General features: G+C 43.3%; 2 protein-coding genes across 3 annotated transcripts in view; one reads left to right on the top strand and one right to left on the bottom strand.

Annotated features, from left to right (window-relative positions):
- The first annotated feature begins 1,546 nt into the window (after positions 1 to 1,546).
- The window catches only part of LOC308331833 (semaphorin-3D), a 135,826-nt gene continuing 113,038 nt past the window's right edge, over positions 1,547 to 24,334 (top strand). For both annotated transcript variants that reach the window (XM_080787348.1, XM_080787349.1), the window contains exon 1: positions 1,547 to 1,856. The gene's annotated coding sequence lies outside the window, so the exon portion shown is untranslated. The remainder of the gene's footprint in view (positions 1,857 to 24,334) is intronic.
- Positions 12,575 to 13,756, bottom strand: LOC308333197 (cell cycle control protein 50A-like; the record flags this gene model as incomplete). Its single annotated transcript, XM_080789426.1, has 1 exon — positions 12,575 to 13,756. One exon carries the CDS (start codon positions 13,754 to 13,756, stop codon positions 12,575 to 12,577), a length of 1,182 nt encoding a protein of 393 aa, XP_080645552.1.

The following is a 24,334-nucleotide window of genomic DNA, read 5'->3' as shown; positions in this document are numbered from 1 at the left end:
AGTGAATGAATGTGGTCAACAGTGACACTATGAATGAGAGGAGATGAAGTTCGCACACTGGTCTTGAGCTCCAAACCTTTTATCAGGAATCATTCCTGGCGAAGGGGGTCGAAACGTTTATTTTTATTTTTATTCTTATTCATTTAAATTAAAACCTCAAAGGTTGGCTCAACAGGAACTAAAATCCCAGATGCACTTCGTTCACCTGAGTAAAGGTTATCTGTATAGCACATTTCAACAAAGCAATTGAAAGTGTTTTACAATTACATAATACATTAAGATGAAACAAAGAATAAGTAAAATGAACACAGAAAAAGTATAAATTACAGTAGGCCCCATATATAACAAACACAACTCAGTAAAAGTCAGTGTGGCAAATAAGAAAGATCTAGCTTTGATTTAAAATAACGTAGTTGTAGCAGACCTGCAGGTTTTCTGGAAGTTTATTCCAGATAATATGTGCATGCATGGTGCATAATTCTGATTGTGGGGACAGAAAGCAGACCATGCCCCAGACGACCTGGGAGGTCTGGACTCTGGGTTGATTCAGATAACAACATCAGAAAGAAGACCTCTGGTGGGCCCTCAACACCTCTACAGTGCTGATAAAGAGAAGCCCACCAACATGTTTTCTTCCTGAGGAGGAGGCAGAGAAAAGCCCACCTATCTGACCAGTCAGACTCTGGTAGACCTTTACCAGTGTACCTACCATCAAAGGTATCCCCATGGCTTGGTATGACAGCTGCTCTATCTCAGAGGAAATCATCACAGAGTACAGTGAAAAGCCACTCTGCTACTCTAGTAGGCTACATGACAAAGACTCCACTATACCACCAGAACGAACAATCGATCGCCACTTGGTCTGAGAAGCCATGACCGTCAAGGTTAATTTTAATTTTGTATTATACTTTATTTAATATGGCTTTCTTTTTGCACTGGATAATTTCCCATAACAATTTCGTTATACATTTACTGTTCAAACCATCCAATGCACACCTATTGAGCTCTGCATCTTTTGACCACATGGTGGTGCTAATCCCATTCAAATTAACAATGTTCTGACTTTCAGCCAGTAAAATAAAAAAGATAATGCCTTGCCTTCATGCCTTAAAGCAAACACGACTTAGTGTGATAAGATACCTACCCAACAACTGCTTTAAATTAAAGCAATTCTCACTGATGGAAAGAAAACATGATCTTTGAGGTTTTAGAAAAGCCTCTAGTGTATTTCTTTAGGCTACATTCATTTTTATTAACTCCTCCACTCATGTTGATATGGTGATGTAATGGTGATGTAAAAACAAACGGTGCAAACACAAACCATTAACAATAAAGAGACAATATGACGTAATGAGGCACATTATGACGTACATTTTCCCTTCATTGTCAATGGCGTTTTTAAAACAAACATTGAACTAAAGACAAACATTAAACCTGTAAATAGGAGGGGCTCAAAAACCAATCAATCAATGAAGTGACCACCAGGCGGAGTACACAGTAGAACATGATTGCTGCTGCATCGTCACAGCGCTGATGATGACTGGAGGACACTGACTGGCTGGCGACCTGTTGCTGCTGATGAACTGAAGGAGTGGCTCTCCTCTCCTCTCCTCCTCTCCATTGAACTGAAGGAAGGAGTGGCTCTCCTCTCTCCTCCTCTCGTCCATGTGCTCCGTTTGTTTATAACGTCAAGAACACTTGAACCACCCATTCACTGACGGACGGTTACGGCTCACCTTATATAATTTATAAGTCACATTAATAAGGCGGCAGGCGGGCAGGCGACGTTGTTTTCTGCGTGCGGAGTTCACAAATAAAACACACCAAAAGTCAAGAAAAGAAGGAAGAGTTTCTCGGTGAGTTCCACGAAGTTTTCTTTCATCTTCATCTTGTCTGTTGTTGTCTTGTCTTTTGTTTGGTCTTTCTTGACCCCTCGGTTGTTATTGTTATGTATGCGCGGTCTCACTGTGGTGTGAGTGACAGTTCGTTTTGTTGTCTGACTGTATATAATTTAATTTATGATGAGGAGAAAGCTATTTATTTGAGTTTACAGCCTACAGGTGCTGTGAAAATGTCCCGCATTTCGGGTCTGATGATAGTGTGTTGACTTTGATCTCCTGGCATTGTTACATCATTTTTTTGTGAGTTGTTCCGAACTTGCAGTGAAAAGTGGTGTGTGCTACTGTGTGAAGTTGGCTCACTTGGCTACAAAGAAATACATTCATTCTACATTCTAAATAGTCTACATACATTGCACACGTCTCTCTCTCTCTCTCTCTCTCTCTCACACACACACACACACACACACACACACACACACACACCTGTAGCAACAAGAACAACAGCTCCCTGTATGCCTGTTTATTAGCTGTCTGTTTTGCTTTATTTTATATGTAATTTCAGCCAACATTGTGTCTTTTAATATTAGTATTATTTTAATTTTATTTTGGTAATTATTATTATTATTTAGGTAATTGCAATAATATTCACAGAAGAGAACACAACACAATAGCACAGTGGTTTTCAATCAGTGGTCCGGGGACCACCAGTGGTCCTTGATGGGGTTCCAGGTAAAGTTGCTAACCAAATGGACTCTTGTAGATCTTTAACTCTTGAAAGCGTAAAATGAAACCAATCCATTTGGTTTCATTTTACGCTCCCAAGAGTTACATTATTGTTGTAATATCTGCATTAAATTTAATACACAAGAAGTCTACAATTGGAGAATGTAGAATAATTGTTATTTTGATCAACATTTTGGGTCTGAGGCTAAATGTCATCAAATGGTGGTCCGTGGCTCAAATGCAGAATAAATAATGGGCCTTGATATGAAAAAGGTTGAAAACCATGAATAGAGTTGAGAGGAAAAGAGCAGAGTAATGAAGCCAAATGGAAGGAGATCAAATCAGACTCTGGTAGAGAGCAGTGTAAACCAACCAACGCAGAAGAGAAGAGAACCTTTTTAACCTTTTTCATATCAAGGAGGTCCATTATTTATTGGGCATTTGAGCCACGGACCACCATTTGATGAGATTTAGCCTTGCAGACCCAAAACTAAAGATACTGTATGTCCACAATTCCATGCTGTATTTGTTGGTACCATTAGGAGAGATAACAGGCAGACGTTGATCAAAATAACAATTCTTCCACATTCTCTAATTGTGTAGACTGACTTCTTAAAGTTAACTTAAGTAATGCAGATGTTTAACAATAATAATTTTAATTAGATAAAGATCTATAATGGTCCATTTGGTTACCAACTCTCCATCATTAAGCTGTGGACCATCTGGAACCCCCTGAAGAACCACTGGTCCACCAGGTTCTCAGCCAGTGGTCCACAGTCTGTAATTGTGTAGACTTCTAGTAAATTAAGTAATCATCTTTAACAATAATTTAACTCTTGGGAGCGTAAAATGAAACCAAAAGGTCCGACCTGTACGTAAATAAATTAACGTCTACATTTGCTGTATGAGTGACTGTGTGTCTTGTGGTCTGTCATTCTGTGTCACGTGTTGTCTGTTTGTCCTACTGGGTGTGTAGTACTGTCTATGCTGTGTGGTTCTGTCTGTTTGTCCTACTGGGTGTGTAGTACTGTCTATGCTGTGTGGTTCTGTCTGTTTGTCCTACTGGGTGTGTAGTACTGTCTATGCTGTGTGGTTCTGTCTGTTTGTCCTACTGGGTGTGTAGTACTGTCCATGCTGTGTGGTTCTGTCTGTCCTACTGGGTGTGTAGTACAGTGTCTATGCTGTGTGGTTCTGTTTGTCCTACTGGGTGTGTAGTACTGTCCATGCTGTGTGGTTCTGTTTGTCCTACTGGGTGTGTAGTACTGTCTATGCTGTGTGGTTCTGTCTGTCCTACTGGGTGTGTAGTACTGTCCATGCTGTGTGGTTCTGTCTGTCCTACTGGGTGTGTAGTACTGTCTATGCTGTGTAGTTCCGTTTGTCCTACTGGGTGTGTAGTACTGTCTATGCTGTGTAGTTCCGTTTGTCCTACTGGGTGTGTAGTACTGTCCATGCTGTGTGGTTCTGTTTGTCCTACTGGGTGTGTAGTACAGTGTCTATGCTGTGTGGTTCTGTCTGTCCTACTGGGTGTGTAGTACAGTGTCTTTGCTGTGTGGTTCTGTTTGTCCTACTGGGTGTGTAGTACTGTCCATGCTGTGTGGTTCTGTCTGTCTGTCTTACTGGGTGTGTACTACTGTCTATGCTGTGTGGTTCAGACTGTCTGTCCTACTGGGTGTGTAGTACTGTATAGTGTATGCTGTGTGGTTCAGTCTGTTTGTCCTACTGGGTGTGTAGTACTGTATGCTGTGTGGTTCAGACTGTCCTATACTGGGTGTGTAGTACTGTCTATGCTGTGTGGTTTAGACTGTCTGTCCTACTGGGTGTGTAGTACTGTATGCTGTGTGGTTCAGTCTGTCCTACTGGGTGTGTAGTACTGTCTATGCTGTGTGGTTCAGTCTCTGCACCGTGCTGTCAGTCTGTACTCTGTGCATTGTGTGTGCATTGTATGGAGACAGTAACCTCCTCTGATTGTCCAGCCTTTCCTGTTATGGAGTTCAACCAGCCCACCCACCCCCTCCCCCTGTCCGTACAATCTGGGATGTTAGAGTTAGACCACTGTTTCCTGGCTGCCACAGGCGTGCGTGCGTGCGTGTGTGTCTGCGTGTGTGTGTGTGTGTGTGTGTGTGTGACTGTGACTGTTGTTTTCCTGTCTGCATTGTGTTGCCTTTCCAAAGCTGTCAGTACAGCTGTATATCTGTAACAACACTGTGTGACGCTGTTTTGCTGGACACACCTGTGACACGGATGGACTGTGAGAGCATGTGGGAAATGTGCGTGCGGGAAGGTAAACACAACACAGTAGTATACGACAGCACAAAGCTGTCACCTATCCAAACTACTCACCAGAGAGAGAGAGAGAGAGACACACACACACACACACACACACACACACACACACACAGGGAGACAGGGATTTAGTGTATCACACAAGAATGAATGTATCCATAAAGAACAGAGTAGAAGATCACTTACAATACGACAGGGCTACATGGAAGAGAAGGGTGTGTGTGTGTGTGTGTGTGTGTTAAGGGGAGGGGGGGGGCTCAGAGATAGAGGTAGAGAACCTTTTTCAACTTTGCACAGACAGAAAGATAGACAGAGTGTGTGTGTTGGGCGGAGTTAAAAGTTAAAACTCTGACAGTGTTTCCTGCACTACTGGCTTTGCCTAGGGGGAAGCCAGGGGGGAGACATTCAGGCGAAGAGCACGTCGATTCATTTTTATTAATTCATTCATGTCAAATTCCAAGCAGTTGAGATGAGAATCCCAAACAGCCCAAATTAGAGTTAAAGATGTAGTTTTTCTTCAAAATACGTCTCAGCAGCAACATCAGACAGACAGAAAGAAATACACCTTAACACAACAGATGGCAGTAGAATAGATACTATAAGTATATTACGACATAAAAGAAAATAGCACAGAGAGATGTTTCATGTTTTTCAAATGTTTAATTATTCCAGCTGTATCAGTGGCTATAGTGAGAGTCAGATAGAAAACTCTTATCTATTGGCTGTTGGCCAAAAGGAATGATTTCCAAAGTTGACAGCGTAGCAGCATTAACACAGTCCATTGCTCTTTAATCACGACAGAGATTTGATTTGGTGACTGGCCAGTTCCTAGCAGAGGTCCGGATAATAGATTTTATACATTGTAACTTGAGCCATGTGTCAACATATTAAACTAAAGGCTACGATAGATAAGAAATATATTGAGGCAACGGAGAGAGTATAGACATAGTGGAGAGATGAATTGTGAAATGGCCTTTTGTTAGTGTGAATATCATGGTTGAATGAATACATGACACAACTATGACGTAAACTTATATACAGTGTATTTCTTGAGGGGTGCTACCCCCTCTTTTTGAGGGGGCGCTATGCCCAGCTAGCTTTGTGTGTTTGTGTGTACCCCATAGAGATGCTTTGATTGCCTGAGCACGGATAAGAGCGTCCCTCACTTCACAGTTCACACGAGTGTGATATTTCACCATGTTGATCAGTTTTAACCACACCTCAATAATTAGTAAACCGTTGGCTCTGTACTTTAATTTCTCTTTTTCGATCTACAAACTCTCTGCGTCACAGCATGTGAGCTTGTAGATCTGCTATTTTCAGAAAATAATAATAATAATAATAATAATGGATTGCATTTACATTTGTCTATGCACTACGTGCTTACTCAAAGCGCTTTACAATGGTCCATTCATTCATACATTGGGAGGTGAAGCGACGAACAGCGTCCACATTCACACACCACTGGAGGCAATGTTAACCCCAGAATACTCTGCTATAGGGTGCAAGTGGTTAAGACGCGCAACATTTTATTCCACTGTTTCAGGTGTATGGTAAATTCACTCGCAATTAAAGACCAAAAACACAATCTGTGACTACATTTCTTCAGACTACTGCCCTGAAACCTATCCGCTATCCGGATATACAGAAATGTTTTTTGGAAGGGAATTGAGACAGATGACTAATGGGTCCTGTAAATCCCCTCCCTGACCAGCCCTCTGCAGTAAAACCAAAGGTCAGTCATTGTGGGAAGACAGACCATTCCTTGACAAACCACGTTAATATTTCTCTCACCACAGCGAGGCTGTCTAAAATCACAGTCCATTATTATCAGTCTACTGTAAGCTATGTCAGTAATACTAGTCCTCAGATTATGCCTCAGTCAGAGGATCCACGGTTTACAGTACTAGGGCTCATTGTCAGTGTATTTATTGCAGTATTGATCCGTTATCAGGGTACTTGGAAGCAGCCAGCTTATGACATCAATTGTATATGATATCATATTGGAAAGGAGCCAGCTTAGGTGGTTCTGGCATCTGGTTAGGATGCCTCTCTGGCGTCTCCCTAGGGAGGTCCTCGAGGCACGTCCCACTGGGAGGGGACCCCGGGGCAGACGAAGGCGCAGTTGGAGGAAACACATCGACTCAATGGCCTTGGAACGTCTTGTCTCGTGATCCCCCAGGAGGAAGTCACTAATGTTGCTCTGGAGAGGGAAGTCTGGAGCTCTCTAGTGGAGCTGTTGCCCCCACGACCCGACTAGTGGTTGAAGATGGACGGATGATATCATATTGATGACATGCACATTCCAGAATGATATCCTACGTTGTCTGAATGTCTTTTTTTTGCACAATGCACAACTTTTCTGTAAGCTGCTGAACACATTGTATGATGGTGAACTTTTGTTCAGGTCAGTCTGTCCCGTCTCCTGGGCGGGACAGGTAGATTTACATATACTGTACCTTCTGTATAAATACAAAAAAACCTCCGTATACATTTACATTTTAGGTCCCTATGGGCATGCTAGGTCTGGTCTGTTTAACAAAGTAATACAAACCATATAGCATAGGGCAGGCTGTCCACTGTGTGTTGGTATTTGGAGTGTTTAATAATGGGCTTAGTTAATCAGACCGCATGTCTATACAAAGACAGTGTCCTTACATGACTTCAATAATATGGCTAAGAGACAGCCAGTACAGATAGTGTTGTATCCAAGAGTAAACATTACATTTATTTCATTTTATTATCTGTATCAGACAGTATTGGTTCCTAATCTAATCAAATCTGTGTTGAAATAAATATGCATTCATTATTTTTAATTCTAGGATTGTTTTTTTGTTGTTTTTTTAAAGATATTTCTTCTGGCTTTTTGCCTTTTATTTATAGATTACAGTACCGGTAGTTTTGACAGGAAAGGGGGAGAGAGAGATGGGGAATGACACGTGGCAAAGGCTGTCGGGCACGGGAGGCGAACGCGCAGCACGTCGTCCGGCTGGCTTGGCTGCCTAGGTGCCCAGACGGTTGAGCTAACCGTCCTGGCCTAATTCTAGGATTTCTGACATCCATGTAGTCTCTGGGCACAGATATTGACAAGTGATGCACACCTGACACTGAGACTGTTATTCATGGTGTCTGAACATCCTGAAATTACTGTATGGCCAAAACACACGTTCACAATGTGCTTCTCATTCCTCATGCGTGTCTTGCACGCAAGCATGCAACACACACACACACACACACACACACACACACACACACACACACACACACACACACACACACACACACACACACACACACACACACACACACACGCACACGCACGCACACAGGCTCCATATCAGTCTGTTTCCCGTTTAGGTCTGACTATGTTGGACAGGAGTAACAGTTTCTCTCTGTTCTTTTATTTTCTGATCTCTTTCTGTTTCTCTCTTTCTCCATGTTTGGGTACCTTCGTCTCTCTTTCTCTCTCTCTCTCTCTCTCTCTCTCTCTCTCTCTCTCTCTCTCTGAGATTTCTCTGATCAAAGACTTTTGTTCCTTTTATGTTGGAAAGTGGAAACCAGCTTGAAGCCAAAAGTTGTGAAGTCAGACTTATGTAGGTGTTTCTGCTTTGCAGATATGTCATGCATGGACATGTATTATGCAGTATATGTACGTACTTGTGTCAGCAATGCATGTGCACTCTTCTAAAGACGCGCATGCGCACACACACGCACACACACACACACACACACACACACACACACACACACCGTCTGCTGCTCTGCATATCGTTCACCTCACTGCGTGAAGATGGAACGTTCCGTTTATTGATGGGAGTGTATGACGTGAGAATGAGTGACTGAGAGTTTGACAAAGAGTGAAAGAGACGGAAATAAGTTGCTATGTTGTACAGTAAGCCTTGCTGAGCCATGAGGCCCATAGGGCAGCTATAGGAGCCTATCTCCTGTTTCTGTAGCGTGATGCAGCTTGATATATACATGTACACCCCCTGGACATGACGCTAGTATGTAACCCTTGATGCTGAGTGACAAGCAGGGAGGCATTGGCTCCCATTTAGCAGAGTATTTGGTAGGGCTACCTTTATGCTGATACTAATTCTTCTTAGCAACCTTGGCAATAAACTGTGAAACCTTGAGTCTGGCACGCTAGCTGCAGGCACACACTGATGGACGGATTCACGCACGCACGCACACACACACACACGCACACACACGCATCCACCTTGCACAACACAACGCATGGTGTCGAAAGATACGTTGAGAGCAAGACCAAACAGATATATAGACAGAAGCCAAATTCCAATACCCAAATCTCTGCTCACATATTGAGCACTGTGTATCAATGTGTTCCACTTGTTTCAACTGGAAGGATTTATACATTATATTCATATATATTCTTCTGTTTTATTTAACTGTTACAGTATATGCCTTCATTTCGAGAATAAATAAATCCCAGCTAGCACGGACACTCGGACAGGACCTGGACGAATTGGTGACGTCTCGATTGTGGCCAGATCAAGTCAAACCAAGACTAGTCAGATCTGGCCTAGAATATCACCTGATTTCAACCAACATACTGTAAATTCTGCCCACTAAGACGGACATCCCTGGATGAATCAGAGAGAGTCAGATCAACTTACTATGTTATATCATAACTAGTCAGATCTGGCCCAGAATAAGCTATGCTAACTGGTGAAGATGTCCTGGAAATGACGTAAAGATCATACCCATATGGGCTGTGATCTGGCCCAGTCTTGAACATCCTGAATGTCACCGGAGGACATCGTCATGACGTCATTCGGCTTGCTGGGAAGGTTTCAATCAATACTATCTGTAACAGTGCTCAAACCTACTGAAGCAACACATTAAATAATGGAGAGCGAAAAAGAGAGAGTCAACCAGGTGCTCGATGGAGGTGCAATAAAAGTAAAAAATGTAGTGGACTGGTGCTACACCTTCTGGCTCAGAGAGGCGTGAGTGGAGCAAGCAAGTGTGAACTCCTACTGAGGAGAGAGAAATAAACTAGAACTAGAACTGCACTCTGCCGAGTGCATACTTGCTTGTTGCACACTAGTAGGCCATAAATGGCCTACTAGTGCGCAAGCAGAGCGCGCAAGTACTTTCGACCGCTGGAAACTATCACATCTCAGTATCTCTGTGAAGGAACGTTTGAAATGTATAATCATTACGTGTAACTATTTGCTACCTAACTACTTTTTTACAGAAAAATGAATCATTGATATGTGATGAAAAAAAGGTATATAAACTGGTATATAAACTAAAATATATTATACAGTATAATTATTTTATTACTTATTGTAAATTGTCAATTGTTTTAAATGTATTTCATTTTGTACTATAGTGATATTAATACTAAATCATGATCAGAGTAATATGTGTCTCTAACTTCAATTTCTGTAATAATACTTTCAAATTTGTTGAAATATACATGATCTAAAATACTTCCGAAATCTGTAGTTGGATTTGTATCTCAGTGATGATGTAAGAGAAATGGTCATCTGTGTAATCTGGTCCCAGCAGATACCACATTACGTCATCGTTGAGAGCTGGGACCAGAGTACACGGTGTGTATATGTATGACTAGCTCTCAGTGATGACGTAAGAGATATGGTCATCTGTGTAGTCTGGTCCCAGCAGACCAGGCACAGATTTACAAATTACAAATCACATTACAACTACATACAGAGTATGTAGTTGTAATTTGATTAGCAGTATACTGTGGTTACTTGGTTCCAAAAAGTGAAGCCAAGTTTTTTTCAACCGTAGGTTTGTGCCTGGTTTGCTGGGACCAGTTACAACATTACGTCATCGTTGTGAACTGGGACCAGAGTACATGGTGTGTATATGACGTAATGTTGTAACTTGTAACTTGTAACTAGTCCCAGCAAACCAGGCACAGACTGTATGTAGTTGTTCTAGTTACAACTACATACAGAGTATGTAGTTGTAATTTGATTAGCAGTATACTGTGGTTACTTGGTTCCAAAAAGTGAAGACAAGTTTTCTTCAACGGTAAATCTGTGCCTGGTTTGCTGGGACTAGTTACAACATTACGTCATCCTTGAGAGAGTACATGGTGTGTATATGACGTAATGTTGTAACTTGTAACTTGTAACTTGTAACATTACGTCATATACACACCATGTACTCTCTCAAGGATGACGTAATGTTGTAACTAGTCCCAGCAAACCAGGCACAGATTTACCGTTGAAGAAAACTTGGCTTCACTTCGAAGAGACCAAGCGAAACGATTACTTGCGCGCTCTGCTTGCGCAAGTAATAAGAAAGATGCAATTATGGAAAACTGCAACAGATCCCTTATTACTACACTGCATTTATTTGAAAACTTTAGTCACTGATTACTTTGTTCGATTTTTATTATTACAAAACATACATTAACCACTTCAGCTCTATATACGGTACATTTCAGCCATTTGAAAATAGCCGATATACAAGCTCACAATGCGGCGCGACTCACGATGCATTGTGGTCATAACAGTACCCCATAGCGATGATTTGATTGGCTGAGCACGGAATGTGTGTACCACAGATTTGAGGATAAAAAGTGAGGACACAAAAGTGAGGACGCCAAATTGTGATTGGCCGAAATGTGATAAGAGTGCCCCTCACTTCACACGAGTGTGATTGTATACAGGTATACAGTAGCAGTTATTTCCTGTGAGTAAGTATGATTTCATAAGCTAAAAAAAAGGGGGAGAATGGTGCCTTAGTAACTGCCCAATCCATGTAAATAGTAACCTGACGCTGCCAGATCCAAAAAGCTTGCTACACAAATTTGTTTCACAGTTTATTTGGATCTGGGATCACGGAAGCAAATTCGATGACGGGGCTGTTCCTTTTTTTCAAGATACATGGTAGATGATTGGATGGGAGCGTCTGTCTATCACCGTGTGGGCGTGCAAACACAACCAATCATATCGACGTGTCTATATACCGTCACATCCGCATCCCGCCTTTAGCCCATCGCTGATTGGTTCGGTACGAAGCAGATCTGACTCAGGGCTCAACTCCGTCAGAGATCCCAGATGAGTGTTGTGTTGGGGAATATGTTTCCGCAATACCGCCCTCATCTGGCAGCGTCAGGTTATGTAAATAGTGCCATGAACAGAAAACTAATCCAGGTATTCCAATCTATATTCGAGCCAATTGGAACAGAGGTTATGTCAGAGGAATGTGTTAAGATTCATCAGAAGCTGAACATATTGCAGTACATGATGTCCACAATTCACTTTAAATGATATACAGCCTCCACTTAGCAAGCCCTTCACAAAGCACTGCTTACATAGGCAGTGGCCCAGGAGGTAGGAGGAAGAGGTCTTGGAATCAGACGACAACCTATAACTGTTCCAACCTAACTTTTACAAACTTACTGTTCCAACCTAACTGTTCCCCGTGAGCAATTCTGTCCTTTCATGGTGTGTGAATGTACTACACATTTCATTGATTGCTTTGGAGAAAAGCACTATATAAATGTGCCACCAATCTTCCAGAAAGTAAAACACACCTTTAAGTATAGAAGACCAGCAATATTGACGCTTTAAGGACTTCTAGCCTCAACAGTCCGATTATAGCCAAGCTTTTCAACATCTACTTGAGGTTAGCAGGTATTGCAAATGTAATGGCGGCACCACGGAGCCACCCAGGCATGCACGAGAGCAGGATGGTAAGCTCTGTACCGGGAGGGGTTAGCTGAGAAAATAGGTGCTACCCTTGCGGTTACCGTATTTCTGGTGGATGACGAGCAGAACCATGCCGAGGACAAGGCAAAGGGAGCCCACGGTGATGTACGCGATGCCCAGGAAAGGGTTCTTGCTGCCTATCGAGGACGTGGTACTCAGGATCATGCGCTTCCTGCCACCGAACCTGAGCACGGGGTAATTATAGGCGACGTCCAGGCTGTAGTTCCCGCTTGGCAGAGTCGGGGTCGCGTTGTTGGACGCCCTCTGGACGATGCGGTAGAGCTTGAGGAAGGAGGGCAGGGCGGCGGTGCGCATCCACACGATGAGGTCCTCGTTGATGAAGCCGTTGTTGTCGGCGTCCGCGGGGTCCAGCTCAAAAACGGGCTTCCTCCAGTTCACCGGCTCGGCGGTGCCTTGGAACGCCGCGGTGAGATTTCTTCCACTGGGATTCCTGAACTTCACGTGCTTGTCGGTCGACCACGCTATGCCTTTCTTCGCCAGAGGAACGAGATGTCTCGTGCCACCGGAATCGACGTAGTACAACTCCAGAACGTCGTTAAAGAGGCTGTTTGCGATGGCGCCACATGGGGCGATGGGCAGGCCATCTCTGTGGCGGTAGGGCTCGCATTCCTTACTCGGGATCATCAGTGCTGACCGGTCGCCGTTCAATTGTCTGTCGTCCCTCGACTTCACGTAGCGCCTGTGGTTCTGGTAGAAGTTGGACAGGCCGTAATACATGAAGACGTCGCCCTCGAAGGGTTGCCCCAGTGTAAAGGGGATAGAGCAGGTGCACGGTGTCGTGCCGGTCCAGTTGACGTTATGAGCACAGTCGTAGCACGGACTCGCCCGGTCAACACCGGTGTAATCGATCTGAAGCTCTCTGATGTTGTTCGATATGACCAAGAGGACGATGCCGATGGGGATAAAGATAAGGCCCATGACAAAGAAAGCCGGAAAGACGGTGCCCGCGGTCAAGGTGGACTGGAAGGCCGGTAACCTCTGCTGTTTGAACGGAGTGTTGTCCGGCTTGTTGCTTTTGACGCCCGCTGCTCCATCCAAATGGTTACTGTCCTCTTCTTCCTTCATGATGTAGTTTGACTTTGACGGCATGGCTGCTGCAGCTTCCCCGAGCAAAATGTACTGTGTCGACAGTTTGGCTGCTTCTTCTTCGTCGAGTTCAAAGAGCATATTAAGTACTCTATTCTAAACGCCCTATCGTTTCAAATGCTGATTTCAGCGTGGCTTCTCTACTGTAAGAACAACAATAAACCTGCGACACCTTATACTAACGTTGGTCATGACGTCACACACAACACTAATGATTGCTTTAATACCCATCGCCAGAGCAGCTGTGAAGTCAGTGCTACTACTATGACATCACAATAATGATGTAGTTCATCTCCATATTTGGGCATACAGACAGACAGACAGACAGTGATTCATCTCCACAGCTTGCTGGCCAGTGGCACGGGCGGGTGCATCATTATCTTTGGTCCGACGCGCAATAGTCCGACAGCCTACGGCCCTACCCCAAACCCTAACCCCTTACGGGTGAGTCTTAACCCGGGCCATGTTACTGCGTATGTCAGATTATTGGTACCGCGGAAAGAGTGTCTGGTCTCTTCAGCCCTATAGTGATGGAGCCATTTGTTTTATGCCAGATGTACCAGGTAACCAGGATATACTGCTTAAGTAATAACTGCTGAAAAAGTCATACGCTACTGTAAGATTTATTAGATAAACTAGAAGCTCGACCCGCACTGCGTCTGTGTCGCAGTGCAATCCGAGTGAGACACACACACACACACACACACACACTTTATCTTGTCTCACTGACAGTGTGTTTTCCGTCCTGTGTGGCAAACATGATGCCAAGTGCAAAGGGCTGTGCATCAATGGGAAACATCAGCTAGACGTTCTAGATTCCTTAAGAGTAGACATTTACAGCCGCAGGGCTTTTGCTAATAACATTACCGTATCAAAATTTGTAATGGCAATAATCACTCCTAATCATATTCCGATCCAGATTCCTAAAAGCGTAATGCTAATTGTTGCTGAGGGAATTCATTGTAATTAGGACTGAATGTGAAATAGGCCTAGTGTTTGTGAATGAATCCATCAGAAACATGCAGACTCACACACCTGTGTGTGTGTGTGTGTGTGTGTGTGTGTGTGTGTGTGTGTGTGTGTGTGTGTGTGTGTGTGTGTGTGTGTGTGTGTGTGTGTGTGTGTCTCCAGGGCTAATCTCACAAACCACTGGATTGATCAGCGCCAAATGCAGTGGGGAAAAAGTACAAATTTTTTACTTAAACTCAAAATGCGTCGCGATGCGACGCAACAAAGGTTTTCATATAATTGTAGTACAGTACAGTACAGTACAGTACAGTACTTTCCACTCTGGCTAAATGACACGTGCACGCTGCCAGTAGGACCTCCGCACATTGTTCTTCACATGCTTTATATATATTTTAAATATCACCATTATGATGGAATTCAGTTGAGGTCAGGTCGGGCTGAAACCTTGCCCATATATGGTGATGTTATTAGATTAATTAAAACATATCTAATATTTTACCAATACAGGTTTGATCTAGTTTTTGGATAAAACTCCATGGCAGTGGTCAGTATAATACAATGTTTTCACAGGCCCGAGTCCCACCCCCAGCCCATTTACTTCATTTTAATGAATGAATGAACACAGCCTGGGTCCTTTCTTTCACAGGAACCCAGACTTCCCAACAGCCAGTTGGTGACAACAGTGCATGTTTCCGTGGGCCTGGCTGGGACTCGGGCCTGTGAAAACATTTGTATTACTGTTGTCATGTTGAGACCCATCGGACACTCGGCCCAGTTTGGGTTCTGATGGATCAGTTCACAAACACTATTCCACAGTCCTAATTACCATGATTCCCTCAGCAACAATTAGCACTAGGCTTTTAGGAATCTGGACCGGGAATATGATTAGGAGTGATTATTGCCATTACAGACTTTGATACGGGAATGTTATCAGCAAAGGCCCTGCGGCTCTAAATGTCAGCTCTTAACCCATTTTGGGCGGGGACCCCTTTTGGTGTTTTAAACATTATTATTTTTGAAAAATCGTGAAAATGTACCTCAAATTTGGAATATCTTTTATCAGAACGAACGTTTTTAACTCAAATCTTTGCTTCTGGAGGGTCCCTGGAACAACATAGTTTCAGATGGGGGTCTCGGAGGCCAATTACAGATCATTTTTGGGGTCCTTGACATAAAATATTGAGTGATATAGGCCTAGAAACATAGGTTATTTCAGAAGACTGTCAGGATTTAGAATAATTATTTTCAGGCCTAAATGGGTTAAGGAATGTAGAGCGTCTCTAGCTGATGTTTCCCATTGACGCCCAGCCCTTTGCACTTTGCATGGTGTTTCCGATGAGGTGTGTGTGTGTGTGTGTGTGTGGTCTCTGGGATCATTTCTGGTCCGTTTGCGTGCGTACACTGTATGTGCTGATGATGCTAATTGCATGTTGCTCTGACATCTTTGCGGCGAATGATGAAAACCGGGACCATCTGGGAATAATATGTCTGTTGTTTTTCACCTCAAAACCCTGTCTGCTGCGCGCACGGAGAAGCACCACGCCTGCTGTGATACTGTAGATGCTGAAAGGGGATTTTGGAGACTTGAACTTCAGCTACAGGGGTGGGCAACGTTGGTGATGGAGAGGGCCACAATAGTTCCACACTCACTCCGCAGAGGGGCCACATTGCGGCCTATACCGTCATAGCAAGAATAGCAGATCTACAAGCTGAAAATGCGTCGCACTGCGACGCATTTTGAGCTTGTAGATCAGCTATTGTTGAATTGAAATCCTCAATTGGAATCCTGAAAAGTAGAATTTTTAAACTTCAAATGCTTTTCAAATGGCTTTAATTATAGTAATACAAATTCATTCTACATAAAAAAAGACAATAACATTTTAATACTACTATTAGACTTGTGGAATTCAAGTGGGTGGAATTGTAACAGCTGAAATCAATAATAGGCTATCAATATTCTGCTATTTACCTGAGGGCCACATTAAGTGAAGGGTGGGGCGGGCTGCCAGTTGCCCACGTATGCTTCAGCATATAGTAGTAGACGACACAAGCGCGAAACGTGTCACCGCCAACACTAAGCGCTGCCTGTGAGCTTGTATAGATCTGCTGTTTTGTGAAGGAATATTGCTGGATGGTGGTAATAAAGTGCTTACGCTCTCACCTGCCTTCATATAATATATGAAATTAAATATGATTTACTGTCACCCTTACCTGGGGGTGCATGCCCTGTAGTACAACCACAGCCTGCTTGTTTGAGTCCCTTTGATCGACGGCGATTCATCAATAGCTATTAATCACATTTCTAGAAACCCAAGCCCATTTTTCAAATAAAAATCACACCTGTGTGAACTGAGTTGCACCTCCCCTCTCCCCCTGCCCCCCTCTCTCTCTCTCTCTGTTTAATTAGCAGGCAACAGTGCAACACTATCTCTCTCTCTCTCTCTCTCTGTTTCTGGCACAACAGCGCCACTTTTGCCCCTACTGCTACTCATAGTCACATAGGTGAGGACGGATAGGTGAGGACGGACGGACATTGCTGTTCCTTGGAGTGGTTGCGCCACTAAAAAATGGACGGTGTGAAACAGGCAGACTTGCGTGCCACTGTAAGCATCACTGACGTGTGTCACAGCTGAGTGCCTCCAGCCGTTGTCAACAAGTTTGATGGCACGAGCGTCTGACACCGTCATCGTGTCAGACGGGCCCTTTAAAGTAACCATACTACGTAATGTTCCTTCTGAGAAGTTACACTGACTGCTGAGCATAATAAGATAACAAGGAAGAACTGGATGATTGAATTACTGATAGAATAACAAGACGATTTTACATTCCATCACGGATTCTCTCACCAATCTGTCACTGCCTGACCTTCCCTTCCTTTACTCTTAATTCTGTGCATGCGTGTGTGTGTGTGCATGTATGCCTGCGTGTTTGCAGACACGTGCATGTGTGTGTGTGTGTGTGTGCATGTGTGTGTGTGTGTGTGTGCGCTCTATAAACACAGCCAGTACCCAGAGGTGTCATGGCTGTGGACCGGAGGAGGAAGAGGAGGGGGTTTATTTTTATGATGATATTCATCATTGTGGTTTGTGTGCGTGTGCGTGCGTGTGACCCGTGTGTGTGTGTGTGCATGCGTGTGGTTTGAAGGGGGAAGTAGCTTCCATTATTCAGTCCAGCTGATCAGCCAACAACAACAGGATGATGAAAGAATGGGAAACTCTCGTCTCTGTGTTATACCTGCTCTCACACGTTTGTTGCTCAATGTATTTGTAATGAGACAGACATAAATATACATACCATGTCAGATATGAAGTGAAAACGAACTAAAAAATAAACAAAGCCAGTAAGACGCCTTAAAGACGAGAAGCGGCCGCAGGGCTGAGACACTAGCGGAATAATGTCACTTCATTATGTTTTTTAAGTAATTAAAACTAAATAAGAAGGGGCAAGATACATTTCACAGTTGTGAGTGTGAGTGTGTGTGAGTGTGTGTGCCGTGGGTGTGCGTGTGTTCGCGCGTGCGTAACTCGGACAGCGTCGGACTGTTTGGTCTCAAACCTTCCGTGTACCATGTGACCCTGCAGGTGTGCAAGAGTTTCCGAGAACCAGAAATTCACTATTCTCTGTATGAGGCAGTACTGGAGGCTGGAAGTATGGAGGATGCTACGTTTCACTATTCTCTGTATGAGGCAGTACTGGAGGCTGGAAGTATGGAGGATGCTACGTTTCACTATTCTCTGTATGAGGCAGTACTGGAGGCAGGCAGTATGGAGGATGCTACGTTTCTCTGTATGAGGCAGAACTGGAGGCTGGCAGTATGGAGGATGCTACGTTTCTCTGTATGAGGCAGAACTGGAGGCTGGCAGTATGGAGGATGCTACGTTTCTCTGTATGAGGCAGAACTGGAGGCTGGCAGTATGGAGGATGCTACGTTTCTCTGTATGAGGCAGAACTGGAGGCTGGCAGTATGGAGGATGCTACGTTTCTCTGTATGAGGCAGAACTGGAGGCAGGCAGTATGGAGGATGCTACGTTTCTCATTAGGGGTGACACATTTGGTGCCATGACCCAGATCAGGTTTTGCAAAAGGAGTAGCCCCACACCTCAGACAGGCTGCTCTTTAATAAACCCCCCTGCCCTGGTCAAAGGAGATGAATATAATTAAGTAGCCCTGCCCTGGTCAAAGGAGATGAATATAATTAAGTAGCCCTGCCCAGGCGTGATGGAATGTCAAATTGTCTTGTTTTTCTATCAGTAATTAAATCAACGACTTGAGTTCCTCCTTGTTATCTTACACTCAGCAGTTTATGTTAGCATTACATACATACAGTACTTTCTAGTGTACACGTTCTTTGTAGCTGTTTTTGAAATATTGTTCAAAACAATATAAAGGCATGATTAGACAGAGACGGATAGCGAGAGGAGACAGAGGGCTGGAGGGAGGACAGACCGCAGTGAGAGTGACAAAAAGAAAACAGAGAGAGACAGAGATGTAATTCATGTCTTTATGCAGATTCATTGATGCTGATGTTATTCAATCATCATGTTACTTAAGCCAACACCGCACAGCTCCCATAGCGCTGGGCTGGGCTGTGTGCAGTGCGTGTGTGGTTCACAGTTCACACACTGACAAGTAGGGAAATTCTCTGTTTTATGAATGTACGCCCGTGTGTGCGCTAGCGCTAGCATATATTTAATGCCTTGCTCTACCAGTGATCTCCACAAGGAATGGAACCCCTAACCCTGGTCAGTGTTAATATTGGGCCAACCGTGTGCTTTCCGCTGAGCTGGTTAGACATGAGAACAAAATCATTTCATATAAAAATTCACTGCTTGATCATGTCTGAAAGTGTTGATAATATCACTTATCTTAAGCTGTTCTTTAGGCCTACTATATTATCTGCAGCAGCCTCAGGTCTTATGCAACCTCTCTCTGTGTTTGGAGAGGAGGCTTGGTGCTGGTGGATCGGCAGCCAAACCAAACAGTACAAGGATAAGCCGAGCTGTCTAGAACAGGGGTTCAGATACACATACTGTACAGTCAATGTGACACTATGACTAAGTACTTGGCAGGCCAGGAGGAGAGACAGTGACTTTCTGATTACCGGATATCCTCTGGATCCACTAAGTCACGGAGGTACGGCCGCCGCTAAAATACAGTGATACCCCACTGTGTTCAGCCACGGACGGGATTTGAACCTGTGATCTTTGGTTTACGAGACCGGCACCTTACCACTTGGCCAGTGGCCACTATGCCTGTTTCAGATCATAGCTTTCTCTCTCCCCACCGACCGTATAGTAGTAGTAGCTGATTTCTGTACCTAATCTAGGAGCCGATCTGCAAGCATTTATTTATTTATTTATTTGTTTATTTGGTCGGGACAGTGTATATTGATGAACATTACATAAAAAATGCAGTGTAAATATACCAGATTTAGCTAAACTTGCTAATTTCCATCTGCAGTCACCAGACATCAAACAATACAAACAGGACTGACATACAGGACATACAGTAGCATACAAATACCCAGTACATTTCAACGTAATAAGACTACGTAGTAAGAATAATAAATGAGAAAAGATTAAACTATAAGATAAAACTATTATTAGGGTACTATCATTGTGAGCTTGTAGATTGGCAATGTTTTTGCTAATATTTTTCTAAAGTTTTGCCTAAAGTTTTGCACAAAAAAAGATTCTGAAACTGGTTTATTTGACTTTACTTTCAGCAGATAGAAGGTAATGAGGGAATGTACTGTATAAGAATGGTGTGCGGAAAATACCAAAGTTCTGTCACCACGTCCGTTCTCATGTTTCCTCATTTAGCTCGCATAATTTTTTAGACCATATTAATTCCACAAGGCTCAGTGACCCTAAAATCCAGTGATGCCCACATGTACTCACTGCTCAGGCACGGACGGGATTCGAACCCGTGATCTTCGGTTTACGAGACCGACGCCTTACCACTTAGCCACCGCGCCTGTGTCTTGTGTTTTCTGTGGTCGGGTCATAGCTTTCTCTCTACCCACATACAGCATAGTAGTGGTTGTACAACTCACCCTTTTGTCAGCCTTCTGATTGGTCCCTGACTGACTAACCAGCAGGCTCTTTCTGCCTGGTTCCGCCTTGTCTATGTTGAATTTGCTATAACATCATTCTTGAAAACAACTAAAAACAAACATGCTATGCCCAGTCACCATGCTGCACCTGTGATGTTCCTTTTTACTGACACCAAGTGTAAAATAAGAATTGAACGCACAGAACATCAATATGAAGCAACTGAAAAAACACCTTATTTCAATGGTAGTGGATGGAGAGAAAGGATTTTTGTCCAACCACGAAACAGCAACCAATGGGTACGAAGAGGGGCACAACCATGGGCGGGACTTGACAAAGGGTGCCTCCCACATGTAGCTTTGTTTACATCCCGGACACATCATGCCTCCAGTAGCTCTTTAAAAAAATGGTAAAAACACTGATACCTGGCACACAAAGAGTTAATTCATTCCCTGTAATGCTATTTGGCTTATCCTGAGGCACGGAGGGGATTCACACCCGTGGTCTTCGCTTTACGAGACCAATTCCTTACCACTTGGCCACCGTGGCTGTGTCTTGTCTATCTCTGTTCAGATCATACTGTAGCTTTCTCTCTCCCCACCTACAATAATAGTAGTTAGGGTTGCACAGATCCGATCACGTGATCGTGAACATACCTAGCATCAATTTTATATCCATATTATGATATTAGACTGGATATTGTCTGTGCTTTTGGATATTGTACTATTGTGATATAAGTGGCATAAGTGTTCTATACAGATACTCAAAATCAAATGATCAGAATCGGATCGGAAGCAAAGAAACTGTGATCGGGACATCCCTAGTAGTAGTTGTAGAATTCTGTACATGTTCTAATCTAACACCTAAGATATTCTTTTATTTGGCTCCCTGGCTCCAAATCTTTTCAAATGTCTGCAGTCTCCTCACAGCTTAATATGTGAAAATGTTTCCAAATTACCGGTCTAGAGCAGTGTTTGTCTGTACAGTATGTACAGTATGCCTTGACTGTCCTCACAAAAAACTAACAACAAGAAGAGAGGGCAGGCAGCACACCACGACAACCATGAAACTATAAATACACATGCAGTCAATTTGACACTGATTTACTTGGCAGGCCAGGAGGAGACCTTCCGGTTACCGGATGTCCTCCTCGGTACCCCTATGGCCGCCCCTAAAAACCAAGTGATGCCCACTATGCTCAGGCACAGATGGGATTTGAACCCATGATCTTCGGTTTACGAGACCGACGCCTTACCACTTGGCCACTGCGCCTGTGTCTTGTCTGGCCTCTGGTCAGAATCAGATCATAGCTTTCTCTCTCCCCACCTACACTGGACAATATACTGTAGTAGTATATTTGTAGAATTCTGTACATAGTCTAACACCTAAAATATTATTTTATTGTGGTCCCTGGCGCCAAATCTTTTCAAAGATCTGCAGTCTCCGCACAGCTTAAAACGTGAAAATGTTTCAGAATGTCTGGTCTAGACAGAGCAGTGTTGTCTGTACAGTGTGTCTGTACTGTATGCATTGGCTGAAAGGTAGACCAATCACAGCACACGGCGCTACATGCATGAAGTGAGTTCCAGTGGGTCCCCAGCTAAATGATAGTTTGTAACCAAATAGACCCTTATGGGTCTGTATACTCTGTGGGCCATATGCGTGTCTTAAGTACCAGGTCTTATTACTTAACTTAAGGCCTGGAGGCGTGGTCAATGCTCTTTGGACACTCAGAATAGCCAAATGGCATTGATCACGCCTCCAGGTCTTAAGTTAAGTAATAAGACCTGGTACTTAACACACGCAAAATACAGCCCACTGTAACTTAGAAATGCCATTATTAAATGGGGATCCGTAGACTAATGCATGTCAAACTGAGGGTCCTTGAAATTAAACGGGTTGAGAATCACTGCTAGGGCTGTACAAATCTTCTCTTATGGGGGTCCCTATATGGCATATCTTTTCAAATGGGGGCCCCGCAGGCTAATTAGTGTCAATTTGGGGGTCCTTGACATGAAAAAGTTTGGGAACCACTTTGTTACACGAACAATGTTGGTCCAACATTGTTCATGTGAACTGAAGCACTTTTGTACAGCACTTCTAGGAGGATGTGGAGGCCAAAGGTCCATGGCTTCCTTCCTATAAAAAGTATAGTAGGAATAAGAACGGGTTGTACTGTAGGCAGGGTTTGATTTGGAAAAAACTAAAAGCCAGAATAGAAGTTATAGGGGAGAATATTCTTAGTCACGTAAACACTATATATATATACTTTGTTCAAGGTTTAAGGTTACTTTATGTTGTCTCCCAGGGGAGAAATGTGTCTTGGACACAAAGACCCACTCTGCAGCATACATAAAATACAATACAATACATTACAATGCAAGACAATAAGGTACACAGTGACGTGAAAATGTTTCAGAATTACAGCTCTAGCCCATTTTGGGGCGGGAACCTCTTTTGGTTTTAGCATTATGTTATGCTTTAGCTATTGAAAAATAGCAGATCTACAAGCTCATAGCGCGAGTGGCGCGCTACGAGCTTGTAGGTCTGCTATTTTTGAAAAATAGAAGAACGACTGTATATAGAAACATAGCTTTTTCAGAAAACTGTCAGGATGTATAAGACATTTTTAGAATCTGATCTCAGGTCAAAATGGGCTATAGAGCAGCGTTTGTCTGTAGAACTCTGTACTGTATGCTTTGACTGTCCTCACAAAGTACAAACAAGAAGAAGAAAGGGCAAGCAGCTATAGCAGCACACCACAATAACCATGAAACTATAGATACACATACTGTCAATTTGACATTTATTACGTTGGCAGGCCAGGAGGCGAGACAGTGACCTTCTGATTGCCAGATGTCCTAGTCTGTACCCACTAAGCTACGGGAGTGTATAAAAGCAGGATTTGAACCCGTAAACTTCGGTTCACAAGAGTGAAGCCTTACCTTTGACCTTTGGCCACTGCGCCTGTGTCCTTTTAACGCATCTTGATTTCCATTCATCTTTTTCTCTCTCCTGTTTCGTCATTAATGGTGTCAGACTCATTCATTAAACGTCAAACAACGATACACACAGTAGATGATTTCTTCATCTATGTCTTTATCTCGTTATCTCTTATAATAAAAGATTAATCTCTGAGACTAATTAATAATTGTCTGCATATTTAAGTATTAATTCAGTTCTCAGGAAGGTTTTGCCTATGACCTGCACAAAAAAGATACGGCAGGTTGAAACTGTTGTTAACCCATTTTGGGCGGGAACCCCTTTTGATGTTAGCATTATGTTATGCTTTAGCTATTGAAAAATAGCAGATCTACAAGCTCATAGCGCGCCACTGAGTGGCGCCCTACGAGCTTGTAGGTCTGCTATTTTTGAAAAATCGAAGAACCACTGACATAGAAACGTAGCTTTTTCAGAAAACTGTCAGAATGTAGAAGACATTTTTAGAATCTGATCTCAGGTCAAAATGGGTTTAAGGTTCTGGATTAAGAGCTCTGGATTAAGAGAGTGTCTGCTAAATGCCTAAATTGTAAATTGTACGGTAGGCCTAATGTAAGTAAGAATGATGTGCGGCAAATACCAAAGTTCTGTCACCACGTCCGTTCTCATGTTTCTTCATAATGTCCCATATAATATG

This window comes from Protomyctophum bolini (assembly GCF_963924005.1).
Source record: "Protomyctophum bolini genome assembly, chromosome: 2".
In the NCBI taxonomy this organism is placed as follows: domain Eukaryota; kingdom Metazoa; phylum Chordata; class Actinopteri; order Myctophiformes; family Myctophidae; genus Protomyctophum; species Protomyctophum bolini.
The sequence above is the reverse complement of the archived record's forward strand: the minus strand, read 5'-3'. Positions and strand labels throughout refer to the sequence as shown.